This window comes from Pseudorca crassidens, chromosome 13 (assembly GCF_039906515.1).
Source record: "Pseudorca crassidens isolate mPseCra1 chromosome 13, mPseCra1.hap1, whole genome shotgun sequence".
NCBI lineage: Eukaryota > Metazoa > Chordata > Mammalia > Artiodactyla > Delphinidae > Pseudorca > Pseudorca crassidens.
Window position 1 is genome coordinate 78586887 of NC_090308.1, and position 14455 is coordinate 78601341.

General features: G+C 43.3%; 1 protein-coding gene across 6 annotated transcripts in view; it reads right to left on the reverse strand.

Annotated features, from left to right (window-relative positions):
• The window catches only part of CD109 (CD109 molecule), a 142574-nt gene that overhangs the window by 80348 nt on the left and 47771 nt on the right, over positions 1-14455 (reverse strand). For 5 of the 6 annotated variants that reach the window (XM_067702762.1, XM_067702765.1, XM_067702763.1 and 2 more), the window contains 3 exons: positions 13126-13154; positions 6112-6342; positions 35-160 (listed from right to left, as the gene is read on the reverse strand). In XM_067702762.1, coding sequence (XP_067558863.1) covers positions 35-160; positions 6112-6342; positions 13126-13154 — 386 coding nt within the window. Of the gene's footprint in view, positions 1-34; positions 161-3257; positions 3458-6111; positions 6343-13125; positions 13155-14455 lie in introns of those variants that run through there. The other variant, XM_067702768.1, reaches the window with a different exon arrangement.

A 14455-nucleotide genomic window follows, 5' to 3' on the forward strand; every position in this document is an offset into this window, starting at 1 on the left:
TTAACATTCCCCCTCAAAATGTATTTATACTCACATTCGCTTGAACTTGGATGGACCAGTCACCAAGCATTGGATGGGAAGATAACTGGAAAGTTTTGGAAACGACTCCAAGATCACTTTGTTCTGACAGCCACTGTTGGATCAAATTTGACTTGGGATCCTACAACGAAAACCATGCATGTTAACGACATAAAACCCCCCGTCTGATGTGGGTCCAACCTAGTTACGAATACGGCCCTGCAGTCCTCCCAGGCACATGCAAAGTGTGGGACAGAGGGAGTTCTTGGGAAATGTCAGCTCTATACTACCAAAGACGATGAATAAAAATTACTTCTTTTCTCATATTCTCCTGAGAGCATCTTTACTCTGCTCCACCTTTTAAATCTTGGCACGTACTTCCTTCTACATGAAACACTACAACGTGTACGTCACCAGACCTATGCTGCTGCTGGTGGTGTTGCTGAGAGAAAACCCCGCTGTAGGGATAACAGGCCCCTGTATCAAAGGCACTCTGCCTTATCACCACCACTCACACGTCATTCAGTCACTAGGATTCCCCTACAGCACAGGATTATCCTCCCATTACAGCTGAGAAAAGGGGCGCCCAGAGGGGTTAGGTAAGCCCTCAACCACAAACAGCTGGTCCAATATCACAGCACCAACACATGATGGAACTCAGGATTCAAACCCACGTGTCTTTTGACTCAACAAAAGTTGTGTCATGGGGGTGCTTAACCAAGGGGATGCATGAAGAACACCTGAGTCTTCCCAGGCTCTCCCAGAGCACGCTGCCTCCGACCAATCCCATCCCAGCCCTGTCAACTCTGTCCCTTTAACATCTCACGTCCAGCCACCATTTTCTAACTATCGCAACTAACCTCTCTCCTCCAGTCTCGCCCCTCCAATACATCTTCCCCACTGCCAGACACCAACCTGTGGCTGGGGCAAAGTGGCTGAAACACCAGACACCGTTCCTGGCAAATTACAAGCGATGAGCAAACACTCGCTATGACCAGTATATCAGACCACCAGGTGACGATGACTTCTGTTTGCCAGCAGAATGAGATCTACACTCGTCTGCGTAGTCTACAAGACTTAGTCAGCGGACCCCATCTACATTTCTACGCACATCTTCCTCCAAACATACAGACTTGTTTGCAGTTCGCCCCAAATGCCCATGCACCTAGGCCTCTACCATTGCTGCATTGAAGGCCCTTCCTTCCTTGTCCAAATGGTGAAATAAGCTCCAACTTCCTGCCTTCTACACGTGCCTCCAAGAGGCAGAAGTGGCCACTCCCTGGAGAAACCCCAATGCGCCCGGAGTTTACCCCCCTAACATGTACTACTGTTTAAGGTTATCATTTGTTATCTGGGTTTTTTGGTGTTTTTTGTCATTGTTACTTTTTTTTTTTTTTTGCAGTACGCGGGCCTCTCACCGCTGTGGCCTCTCCCGTTGCGGAGTACAGGCTCCGGACACGCAGGCTCAGCGGCCATGGCTCACGGGCCCAGCCGCTCCGCGGCATGTGGGATCTTCCCGGACCAGGACACGAACCCGCGTCCCCTGCATCGGCAGGTGAACTCTCAACCACTGCGCCACCAGGGAAGCCCCATTGTTACTTTTTGGTTTTGGTGTTTCTTTGTTCCCTGGATTATGAACTCTGGGATCAAATTTTTTCCCTGATTCTTTTTTTTTTTTTTTTGAATTTTATTTTATTTATTTTTTTATACAGCAGGTTCTTATTAGTTATCCATTTTATACACACAGTGTATATATGTCAATCCCAGTCTCCCAATTCATCCCACCACCATCCCTGATTCCTAATCTCTATCCTCTGACTCAAGGTAGTGGGTTGGCGTGGTTATTAGAAGTCAGAGGAAACCTCCCTCTGCAAGCGGGGGAGACTGTGTAAGTCGGGGTAAGTACAATGCTGAGAACTGAGTAGGAAGTGGTCTAGGAAGGCAGAAACTAATTGTTAAAACCAAAGACCAGGGGGCTACCCTGGTGGCGCAGTGGTTAAGAATCCGCCTGCCAGTTCAGGGCACACGGGTTCGATCCCTGGTCCGGGAAGATCCCACATGCCGCGGAGCAACTAAGCCCGTGCGCCACAACTACTGAGCCTGCGCTCTAGAGCCCGTGAGCCACAACTACTGAACCTGAAAGCCACAACTACTGAGCCCATGCACCTGGAGCCCGTGCTCCGCAACAAGAGAAGCCACTGCAATGAGAAGCCTGCGCACCGCAACAAAGAGTAGCCCCCGTTCGCCTCAACTAGAGAAAGCCCGCGTGCAGCAACTAAGACCCAACGCAGTCAAAAATAAATAAATAAATTTTTAAAATACCAAAGACCACAAGCGGGTCAAGAGTAAGCAGGTCACCATCCTTGGCAAGCCCTGGGGCAGGCAGTGCAGTCAGAGCTGGCTCTCCTGCCCCTGTCAAGACTGGGATGGCTACGGAGCTCAAAGGATCAAAAACAAATGAAGAAATACAAAGAGCTAATAAATATATGCTGTGTCTGAGAATTAAGGGAATGCAAATGAAAACAATGAAAGGCCATTTTTCTTCCATCACACTGACAAAAATAAAAAATGATAATAATAATTCCCAGTGTCACTTAAAATGTAGGGAGAGAAAGGTACATAGTCCGCCGATGTCTTATTTTGGTGAAGGTACACATTTCTCCCACAACCCTACAAACAAAGGAAATCCAAACTGAAGTCTTCGATGACCTGGAGGATATGCAGGGCTGGGAGTGAATGAGATAAATCCCTCGTTTCCCAAGCCTGTCTTGGACCTGGGCATATCACCCACAAGGAAGAGACAGAGAATGTAGAAATGCCAGAAGTCCTTACAGAGCACATGAGGATTTGAACAGGCGACGCATGGTGGCATCACAGCAGAGCCCAGCATTTGCATGTGGTCACCTGCTACTGGGATGCACACAGGACAGCCAAGTAGGATATGAACAGTGCCCCTGTCACAGCCTGAACAGCCACGTGGCTGGAGACACTGGGAAAGTGGCCCCTCCTTGAGGTGGCCTGTGTCAGCCACCTCAAGCAATAAACTCCCTGGCTGGAGAAGGCAAATATTTCTGCCAGTCCCCAGAGTCCTGGATTACGCACAAGGTGTGTGCCTAGCATGCAGAATTAAAGACATCAAATCACTTAAATAAGGTGCCACCACTGCTCCAGGCCAAAGTGTCAGAGCACGGGCACAGGGCAGACCCCAAGCTAGCAGCTGTGCCCACAAGATCACTCACCTATACCAGGAGCAACAACTTCTCAGGAAGGCAGCCAGGGTAGAAAACAGCGTGCCAGCTGACATCACACGTTGGAGACACTTATTTCCATAGTGTAAGGACAGACTGGCTGCAGAAAGCCAGAATTAGGGGAAGAGGTTTATTCCACCATAAAAAGGTCCTGAAGCCCCTTTGCTTCCTGAGAAGGTCAGTTACTGGGTCAGGGAAAACACCCAATGATCCCAAAACAACACTGAACATGCCTGAACATGCTATGATGGTCAATATTTTAGCCACATCCTACAGTCAGTCATTCTTGGCTGGGCAAGATGGGCCCCAAAAAGCGGGCCTCCTGTAGTTCCCAGATGCCTTCTCCACACTTGCCTGCAGGTGGCGCTGTGCTAGAGAGTACAATTTCATCCAAGTCAGGCGCTCTCGTTACACTACAGTCCCACTTTTCTCTGGGAAGTTTTTCTAAGAAACCACCTGTCCCATACTGAAAGATGTAGAAAAAGAAAACATCCCAGTCTGGTGAACCCTGGCCCAAAGGGCTCTTTTCAGATGGAGGAGCGCAGGGTGTGGGTATTCACATCACTGCTCTGACCCATGAGTCCTGTGGTGAGTACGGCACCCACATGTGCATTCACTCACTGGTCCCAAACACAGTGGGTTCCGGGTAGAACTCTCCCGCCCTGGCCAAGGGGACCACCCAGCCGCCATGCCAGCGGGATCCCTCAGGACCAGAAATAGCAAGGGGAAGGGCTCTCTGTGCACTTCTGGGAAAGCCAGATGTGACAGGCCAAGTCCAAAATCGGAGAGAGGAACCCAAAGAATCCACAAATCACAATCAGCAGGGTTCGTTCTGGGTTAACGCTTACAACAGGCAATTGATCCAGGGCTGATTTTTATTCGCCTGAGACAGAAAGAGGCAGATCGACTGTAACCACCAGACACAGGCAGACAGTCACTTGTAAATCCTCCATTTACACAGAGCATCTAGTAAGTGCTCAGTATTTGTGGATAAACGTTGAAGGACAGTATGAATGGCATCCCTAAACTGCTCAGAGAGTTCCATGAATTTAGAAATGCTATTCGCTACGGTGACCTGCTTTATTCCAACACAGCAAAGGCAGACGTTCACAGAGCTGCTGACTCTGAAATAATACCAGTTCCATTCAAGAAACCTGCCAACCAATGTGATAGTTGCTATAAACACATCTTGGCTTGAAGTTATATGTACACATGTTTGCTTGATTTTTGTTTGTGTGTTTGTTTAGCTCATAACAACAACAAAAACTAAGAATAGGAAGATACTGAACTAAAAAGCCTAAATTTGCCTTCCATTCTGTTATTCCTCAGAACATTTTTTTTCCTGTGCCACATCTTCTTTTTTGTTTTTAACATCTTGATTGCAGTATAATTGCTTTACAATGGTGTGTTAGTTTCTGCTGTATAACAAAGTGAATCAACTATACATATACATACATCCCCATATCTCCTCCCTCTTGCGTCTCCCTCCCACCCTCCCTATCCCCCCCTCTAGGTGGTCACAAAGCACCGAGCTGATCTCCCTGTGCTATGTGGCTACTTCCCACCAGCTATCTATTTTACATTTGGTAGTGTATATATGTCCATGCCAACCAATGTCCTGGGACTGAGGGGATTTTCCAGTACTAAAATCAAGAGAGTCCCAGCAAACTGGTCACCCTATTTCTATGTCATTGGTCAAAGGTCTAATACTCTCCTCAGCTTAAATGTAGAAAACCAGGTCCAGCCGGATGTCAGTTGCCTCCAGCTTGGCCCTCACTGGAAGCACTCAGTCTGCCAGCCATGCTGCCTCCAGAGCCCAGAGTACTCAGGCAGAGGAGGCCAAAAGATTTCCTGCCAGAGGGGCTCTTAGTACAACAATAGCTAATGTTTAGTGAGTATGTTCTATGTGCCAGGCACAGTTCTAAATGCTTTACTTGAATCATATCACATAATCCTCACAAAAACCTTTACAAGGTGTTATTTTTACACATTTTACAAATAAGGAAACCGAGGCTCAGAGAGGTTGATTAATTTCCTCAAGGTCACAGAGCTAGCACCTCTTCTTCTTAGAGCAGAGAGTGATCCTTTTAAAATGTTAACTCAGATCACATCATGCCTCTCCTCAGAATTCTCCAGTGAATTTTCATTTCACTCACAGTAAAATCCAAAGTCCATATCAGAGCCGAGAAAATCCTGTATAGCCCCTCATCCAGCTGACCTACCTGTACCTGATCTTATCTCCCTAATATCTGTCCCCTCACTTCCTGGGCAACAGTGCACCGCAAGCTTGTTCCCCCAATGCACCTAACAAGTTTCCACCTCAGGGCCTTTGCATATGCTATTCCCTCTCTTTGTGGAGGCTCATTCTTTTATTTCCTATAGGTCTCTGTTCAAATAGGACTTCTCTAACAACCCTATAGAAAACAGCAAACACAAACACTCTCTCTCTCTCTCTCTCTCTCTCTCTCTCTCTCTCTCACACACTCTTTTTGTATATATCCGTATGTTTATTTATTGTCTGTCCACTACCCACTGGAATGAAAAGTCGATTTAAGCAGGGACTCACCTTCTGTATCGAGGACACAGAAGTTTAATAAATGTTTGACAAATGAATTAATCAATGAAGAAGCCAGGACCGGAACCCAAGCAGGCTTGACTCTGGAGCCTAAGCCCTTAACCCAGTGCTGTACCATCCCCCTTCCTAGAGAAACCATCCCACTTTGGGAGGGAAGCTTAGCCACGTGAATCCTAAGACATCCCAGTACCAACAAGGTGAGCAGAACTTCCAAGAGAGCTTCAGTGAGACGGTTTTGAACCCCCAGCTTTATTTCTGTCTGGCACTCACCTTAATTAGAATGTTTAAAGAGGTTTTGTACGGCTTAAAATCTGAGAAGAGTGTAACAACACGAAACTTCACTTCTTGCTTTGGTTTATACAGGGGCTTGTCTGTTTGAATGAAGACAGTCATTCTCTTGGTCTCAAATGATAAGCGCGTACTATTCGAGAATAAAATCTCATCCTGGGCACGTCCAGTGACATGGAGCTCATAAATCTCATCACCACTGTTCAGAGGTAGCTGGGGGAAAAAAAGACATCAGATGTATCAAAGTCTCATTGTTTTACCTCAAAAATGTTTTTAACTGTAAGTGAGAATTGAAATTTTAAATACATAGTATTATCAAAAGTAATCACGACCTTGAAAAATGCATCCCTCCTCCTAACCACCAAAATTAAACGATCTGTTTTCTCTCTTTCGACATCCTGGAGTTTGCTCTCCAGTTAAACCACAGGGTTCCTGGACTGCAGGAACCACGTCCCACAGCTCTGTCAGCAGTCACCTTGTCACTTCCTATCCCAAGCACAAACTCTTCCGCACTGACAGTCACTGTGGGTCACAATACCCTTCTCCTCCGTGCCTCGGGTGAAAGGCACATTTGCACAGGCTTTGCTTTCTTGCCATACCCTCTCCAGGACCTCTCACCTGTCCTAGGATGCACTCTCCTCCTGCATCTTGTGCATCGTGTCACAGCCCTGGTAAGTTTGATGGTACCGTTGTTTCACTGTTTCTGTCACTAGTGGAAATCCTCCCTTCTAGCATGAACAGACCAGAAGCCACACTCAGCCTATGCACACCGTGTCATTCTACCCCACGACAATCCTTCCGGTGGGTGCTCTAACTAATACCAGCTTGCACACCAGGGACCTGGGGCTTGGAAGAGTAAAGGAAGTTGCTCCAGGTCACTGGCTGAGATTCAAACCCGGGATGAACTACATACTACTCTAACAAGAGCATTCATGTGATGGTTTTAAAATATGTCCAAAATTTCTCTGACCCTCCTCCCTTCAAAAGTCAGAGCCCCTCTCCTGGGCATATACCCAGAGAAAACCACGATTCACAAAGACACACGCACCCCAATGTTCATTGCAGCACTATTTACTATAGCCAGGTCATAGAAGCAACCTAAATGCCCATCTACAGACGAATGGATTAAGAAGATGTGGCACGTATATACAATGGAATATTACTCAGCCATAAAAAGTAAAAAAAAAATTGGGTCATTTGTAGAGATGTGCATGGACCTAGAGACTGTCATAAAAAGTGAAATAAGTCAGAAAGAGAAAAACAAATATAATACCTTAACACATACATGTGAAATCTGAAAAAACTGGTATAGACGATCTTATTTACAAAGCAGAAAGAGACAGATGTAGAGAACAAATGTATGGATACCAAGGGGGAAAGGGGGGAGGTGGGATGAATTGGGAGACGGGGATTGACATATATACACTATTGATACTATGTATAAAATAGATAACCAATGAGAATCTACTGTGCAGCCCAGGAGACCCTACTCAGTGCTCTATGGTGACCTAAATGGGAAGGAAATCTAAAAAAGAGGTTCTATGTATATGTACAGCTGAGTCACTTTGCTGTACAGTAGAAATTAACACAACCTTGTAAAGCAACTATACTCCAATAAAAATTAATTTAAGAAGAAAAAAAAAGGTAGAGCATAATTTCCCAGTGACTCGCCTCTCAAGAGTAGAATGAGGCTGTGTCATTAACAGGACAGCTTCTGCCTGGTTCTCTCTTTCTTGGATTCCTCGCTCTGGGGGAAGTCAGCTGCCATGTGATAAGGACACTCAAGAGGCCTGTGAGAGGCCCACAGTGGGAGGAACAGAAGCCAATAGCCACCACCCACCTGCCAGCCACATGAAGAGCAACCTTACTGAGGACCCCCAGGCCTGGTGAAGCCTTCAGATGACATCGACAGCTCAGAACTGCTCGACGACATGGCTCGCAAATTCCTGACCCACAGAAACTGCGGGAAATAATAAAAGTTTACGGCTGTTTCACACCAAAGTTTGGGGATAACAGGTTCCACAAGAATCGATCACTAGCACACCTGAATTTTAGTTCATTTTCATATTCATAAACCTGAGATTCTGAAGCTAACGTTCTGCCTCCTTTTTGCACGTAAGAGTTGTCCACAGAGAGCTCCAAGGAGATTTTCCACAAATAGCAGCCACCAAAAAGCCAGCAACATGGATAAGAATATGAAGAAAACGTAACAAACCACCAATACAGTGGTCAGCAGGAAATAGGGAGAAGAATACTGGTGTTTGCAATTTACTTGGAAATACATTTTAAAAATAAGATCAATTAATGGACGGAGAGATGAGGAGATGCATAAATATGTGATTGAGCAAGTGTGGTAAAATGTTAACAGTAGATTCTAGGTGGTGGTTATAGGAGTGTTCCCTATGAAACTCTTTCAGGTTTTTTTGGATATTTGATACTTTCATAGTAAACTGTTAGGAGAAACAATCAGGAACATCACCTTCAAATGACCTCTAGTACTGATGTTTGCTTTCCTTTAATAAATAAACATTCACTGAGCACCTTTGAGCTCCAGGTTGCTCTGCGTGCTTGGGATTCAACATGAACCAAAGATGTACTCCCTAGAGGGCTGAGAATCTAGCCTGGAACTTGCATCCTTATGTTCTATTCTCTCAAATGATGCTCCAGTCCTCAGATTCTTTTAAACAGAGTCCTTAACACCGCAAGCAGGAAAATATATATGCCAGGAACCAGCATATCATTTGCTTGTATACAGCACAGATTTATAAATAGTTCATGCTTAAAAAATATATTAGATGGAATTTCTCTGTATGATTTGGGTATCGTTGGATTATTTTTAGTGGCACAGAGGCCCCAGAACAGAGAGTAGATTGAAGACTGACGTCAAATTAACGATGCAGAGGTCTGAAACTAAAGAGACCTATTAACCACGAGGAGGTCAAAGAGTTAGAAAATTAGAATTAACACAAAAGTGTCCAAAACATTTTACTCTGTCCCCCACTCCATCCTCCTTCAGGGAGTTGACACAAGAGGAGATGGTACTGACTATCTTTCTGCTCCTTTCACTTACCCTAATTCTCGTTTTCAACACTCCCCTGTTAGAAACCCCACCTCTCCCGATGTAAAATTTAGGTGATTTGGGAATCCTCAGAGGCTCGGTGCTAACCCTAGAGCTGGAAAGTCTAGGGTGACGATATGGACTTGTCAGAGTGGACCTGGTGCGCCCCCATGAACAATGAGGCATCGCCGCACAGCTTAGCGCGTCACCATGGACTCTGGCTGTCAGTAGAGACCTTGGTCATCCATTGGGAACAGTAGAGGGACATAATGAGAAGGAGACTGGAGAAAATACTGGGGATGTTAAGCAACCTTTATGAAAGATTCTCTCTGTGCCAGACCTGCAGTGGGTTGTAACCTGCTTCCCACAGTGGAGAGGACCCAGAAGGTGATATAAGCTCTGCTGGTAAATTGCTTCCCACCTGCTTGGGGGACACAATTACCAAAAAGGATTCCCAGAATTGGAAATAAAGGAGTTCCCTAACGAGAGACTTCCTTATCTCTTACACAAGGACCAATTATTTAGCCACAGAGGTTTTGGATCCTACGTGTTGAACTGAGGTCACGGGGCTGGGAAAAGATGTAGTTCCCATATACAGACACTGTCCGGCAGCAGAATAAGAGTCTGGGGGTATACAATACCCAGGGCTTAGATCAACAAAATATCAACGAGCATCTGAGTTGAGCACGGTTGATTCTCAGTTAGGCTAAGTCTATTTTGTCTATACATAAACGCAAACTCTCCGGGTAGATGATAGAGGCATGGTCAGAAAGGTTCTTGATGGACAATAAATGGATTCCTTATTCTAATCCGGGCCGTCTGAAACCATCTTCTCTGAAAGATCAACTGTCTTAAGGAAACAAACAACACAATAGTATTTATCCTACTTTATTTCACTAATAACTCCAGTTACCAAAAGTAATGGTAATTTCAAATAACTTTCAAAATAAAACTGAGAAATTTAACATGATAGTTTCTATTTTAAAATATGTTAGTAATTAAACTTTAAAAGCATTCTAATTTTATTAGGAGGTTTGGATTAACAGATATACACTACTATACACAAAATGGACAATCAACAAGGACCTACTGTATAGGACAGGGAACTATACTCAATATTCTGTAATAACCTATATGGGAAAAGAATCTAAAAAAGAATAGATATATGTATATGTATAACGGATTCACTTTGCTGTACACCTAAAACTAACACAGCATTGTAAATCAACTATATTCCAATATAAAATTTAAAAAAATTTTTTAGGCATGTTAATTTTAAAAACCACTCCCTCGTTTTAAGTTGGATTTACTTACAAAGAGAATAAAAAGAAACTTTTTCTAGCACGTTTTGTACAAACAATAATCTTTAGGTTAAGTGTAAATTCTGTTTTTTATTTACTCCTTATTGAAGGCTGACTTTACTGTATCAAAAACAGAAACAATGAGCCAGTTAGATATTAAAAACATATTTGTTTTAATGCAGCCAATATATTCATATTTTATAGCAAAACTTCAGGAGGACGTTAAAAAATAATTTAAAATATTACATCTACAAGCATCAGAATGCAAGAGCACTTGGAAAGATGGGTCTATTTTAATTGAACACTCATAAAAATGCAGAACCTTCTATTTTTGCCAAGAGTTATTAAATTTTCCCAGACACTTTATGACTAAGCCTTTAAAATTTTGTTTTACTAAAAAGGGATCTAGTCCTAAATATAACTCCTGGTAAATCTTTCAATAAATAATTGCTATATCTACATACAATAGAAATGGCATAATATTAAAGACAAATATAAGACGTTGGGATCAGTATTCCGCATGGTTAAGACTTTAAGGCTAATAGTAGCCAAATTTGTAGCTAATTGGGACAAGTACAGCTTATAGGCACATTATGGGAATCAGCCAGAGTGCCCTCGTCCGCCCACATGCCTGCCCCTTCCAGACTTGCTACAATCCAGGCCATGCCACTGCAGACGTCTCTGAGGAAAGCAGACAGTTATTATGCGTTGAGCTGTGATTCCTGAACTGAAATCTCAACCCCTTCTGCTACCAGACAATAATATTACACAGGATTTATTTTAATCTTCTCACTGTAATACTTTTTCAACAGAGTTATGGACACAGACACCGGTAGGCCAGCACCTAATGTCTGAGGTCACATTAATGCAGCCTAACATCTTATTGTCACTAAGATTGGGTTTTTTTCCCCACGTCTGCCTGCTCAGGGCTTCCCTCCCCCCAACCCCACTTTCTATTATTACAACAGTATATTTGTTAGTAAGGTAAGTACAAACATAATAATAAGTAAGAAACAGGGACTTCCCTGGTGGTCCAGTGGCTAAGACTCCGCGCTCCCAATGCAAAGGGACCGGGTTTGATCCCTGGTCACGGAACTAGATCCCACATGCCACAACTAAAGATCCCACATGCCGCAACTAAAAGATCCCACGCTGGGACTTCCCTGGTGGTCCAGTGGTAAAGAATCCGCCTTCCAATGAAGGGGATGCAGGTTCAATCCCTGGTCAGGGATCCCACATGCCATGGGGCAACTAAGCCCATGTGCCACAACTAGAGAGAGAAAACCCACATACCACAACTAGAGAGAAGCCTGTGCACCACAACAAAAGATCCTGCATGCCACAGTGAAGATCCCGCGTGCCTCAACTAAGACCCAATGCAGCCGAAAATTTTTTAAAGATTAAATAAAATAAATATCAAAAAATAAAATAAAAAGACACTGGAAGAACACAGTTAATTTTTTAAAAAATAAATAAGAGATCCCACATGCTGCAGCTAGGACCCGATGCAGCCAAGTAAATAAATCAATGTTTTTTTAAAATAGGTGAGAAACATAATAGTTATAGAATGTAAGTAATTTTTATAAAGGACAGTTTGGGAGCACTATATTCTCTAAGAACCCCAAAATGAATGTGGTTTCTGAAGGTGCTTGATAAGTAACCTTCAAGAGTTAACGGGGAACCTGGCTCATCGGGAGATGTCAACCTTACGTAAGTGTCAGGGTCAAAGTCATCAGTCATCTAGTCCCAGAAAAGTACACCAAATTGTCCTCTTGGTGGATGCTCTGTTCTATTCGACTGTACATTAAATGTGTGAAGCTCCAAAACAAAACAGTAATAAAAGCACAAACTTCCAAATTAAAGCCATGAGACACAGGACTAGTTCACAAACAATATTTAATAAACAGGTTTTATGACTCTCTCAACAAAATAATAACCCTTTCCACTTCTGTAGCAGATGCTACAGCGTGTTCACATCTCATTTCACCTCCAAGGTAACCCCTATGAAATAGACTATACCTTTATCCCCCTCCTCCAGGACCGGGACCATGGTGAGGTGAGCCAGGCACTTGCCTCAACTGCAAAATTTAAGAGCGTGCCCAAAAAACTCAGTAATCAACAGTTAAAGTTTTTGAATATTTTCAATAGTTTTAAATAGCAAAGGTGATGCAAAAATTAAATTACGAAACAAAAGATCAAAATTTTAAACAAAGACAGGGTCGGTATCAATTACTGTTGTTTTATTTTGCCTCGGGGTACAGTTCAGCTCAGTGAAGCACTGCCCTTTTCCAGGACAAAGAAACTGGGATGGAGCATTGAGTACACACCCAAGACTGGAAGGCTTGTTAAGGCAGAAGCGGGACCAAACCCGCCCAGGTACCTATGCTAACAGTCCAGGCCAGTCCCCCTCAGTGAAGTTCTCCATTTTACGAGAGGAAAATCTCCACTGTGAGTTTGAAGAGGCTAATATCCAAGCTCCCTGAAGTAATATTATTCTTAAACAATCTGAAGGTGGAACTGAACTCTATCAAACTCACAAGGAATGTAAATTAATATAAAAGCCAATAAAATACTAACTCATTTATTTCACGGACGTAATGTATATTTCTGAAACCAAATTTTTTAATAAATACTTACGGGTGGAAGAGTAAGTGTCTTGAAAGAGCCTGAAAGGAAAACGGGGAAGAAAACAGTCATAATTTAAATACAGTGATATAATACAAAACTTGTAAGACTCCCTTAATACTCTTTCAGATGTAGAGGGAATCAGACTTACAGAATCACAAACTTATTTAGCCAAACCTAAACAATTTTATTAAATCCCAGAACACCTGAGAGATTATTACATATCCCTGTGCCAAAGAATTAAGACTTAAAAGGCGATCAGTGGGTAAACCTCTCCCCAGAAATTAGTTACGTTCTGCTTCTCTTTTCCATGTGTAAGTTGCCACTGCTCTTGTTACCCTTTTAAGGCTGTACATGTTTGAGGGACACTCCATACAGTGTACAGAGGGAAGCTGAGGTTCATTTCTAATGTTCATTTCTCATACACTCATGATAAAGGGAAAAAAGGAAGGCATTAGTCACATCAGGGGTGAGCTGGGACTCATAACTGACCATTAGTATTAAAATGATGCAGACGTTTTTCATGTAAGTTCCTAAAAAAGACTGCTAATTTAACCCATGCCAATTTCTCATCAACTCTATTTATTGCAAGGGAAAAAATGTTTCAAGTTAAAAATAAAAGAGTACTTATTCAAAGTTCCCATTTAAGGGACATGAATTCAGAGGCGGTGACAGGCCCTCAGTTCCTTCATTCATTGAAGAAACACTTATAAGGGTACCACAGTGAACAAGACAGACATGGTCCCTCTCCTCCCGGAGGCCACATGTGCCCACCCCATGGGAACAGACAGGTACAGTATGGAGCAGGGGAGAAGCGAGTGGCCTCTGCAATCAGACCACATAGGTTCTATCCCAAATCAGCCACATACAAGTCCTGTCCTTGAACATGTTACCTGATTCTCCAGGTTCAATTTTTTCACCCACAAAATGAAGGCAATCACACAAGGTGGCTGTAAGGAATAAGTAAGCCAGTCCCTGTAAACGGTACAGAACAGTGGCTGGCATGTAGGAAACACTTGATAAATATGTCATTACACTGCCAAAAAGCTTGAAGCGTCACCCACTGGCATGTCAGTGTGCCTCTACGGCAGTGGGCTTCAGATGTTTATGATGGAGTACTCAATCGATACGAATATTTGGTGCACGGTACCACGTCAAGTTAGATTTATAAAGTTATATACATGCACTTTCTCAACCAAAATATAAATATTAGAAAACCTGACTTTCTTAGTTTTTCTCAATAAAATAATGGAAATAAAAGTTAGTATATTTTCTACCTACTCCCTTATAAATGGTCTTGTGACTCCCAGATGTGTGCACCCCACTTTGACCACTGCCCCAA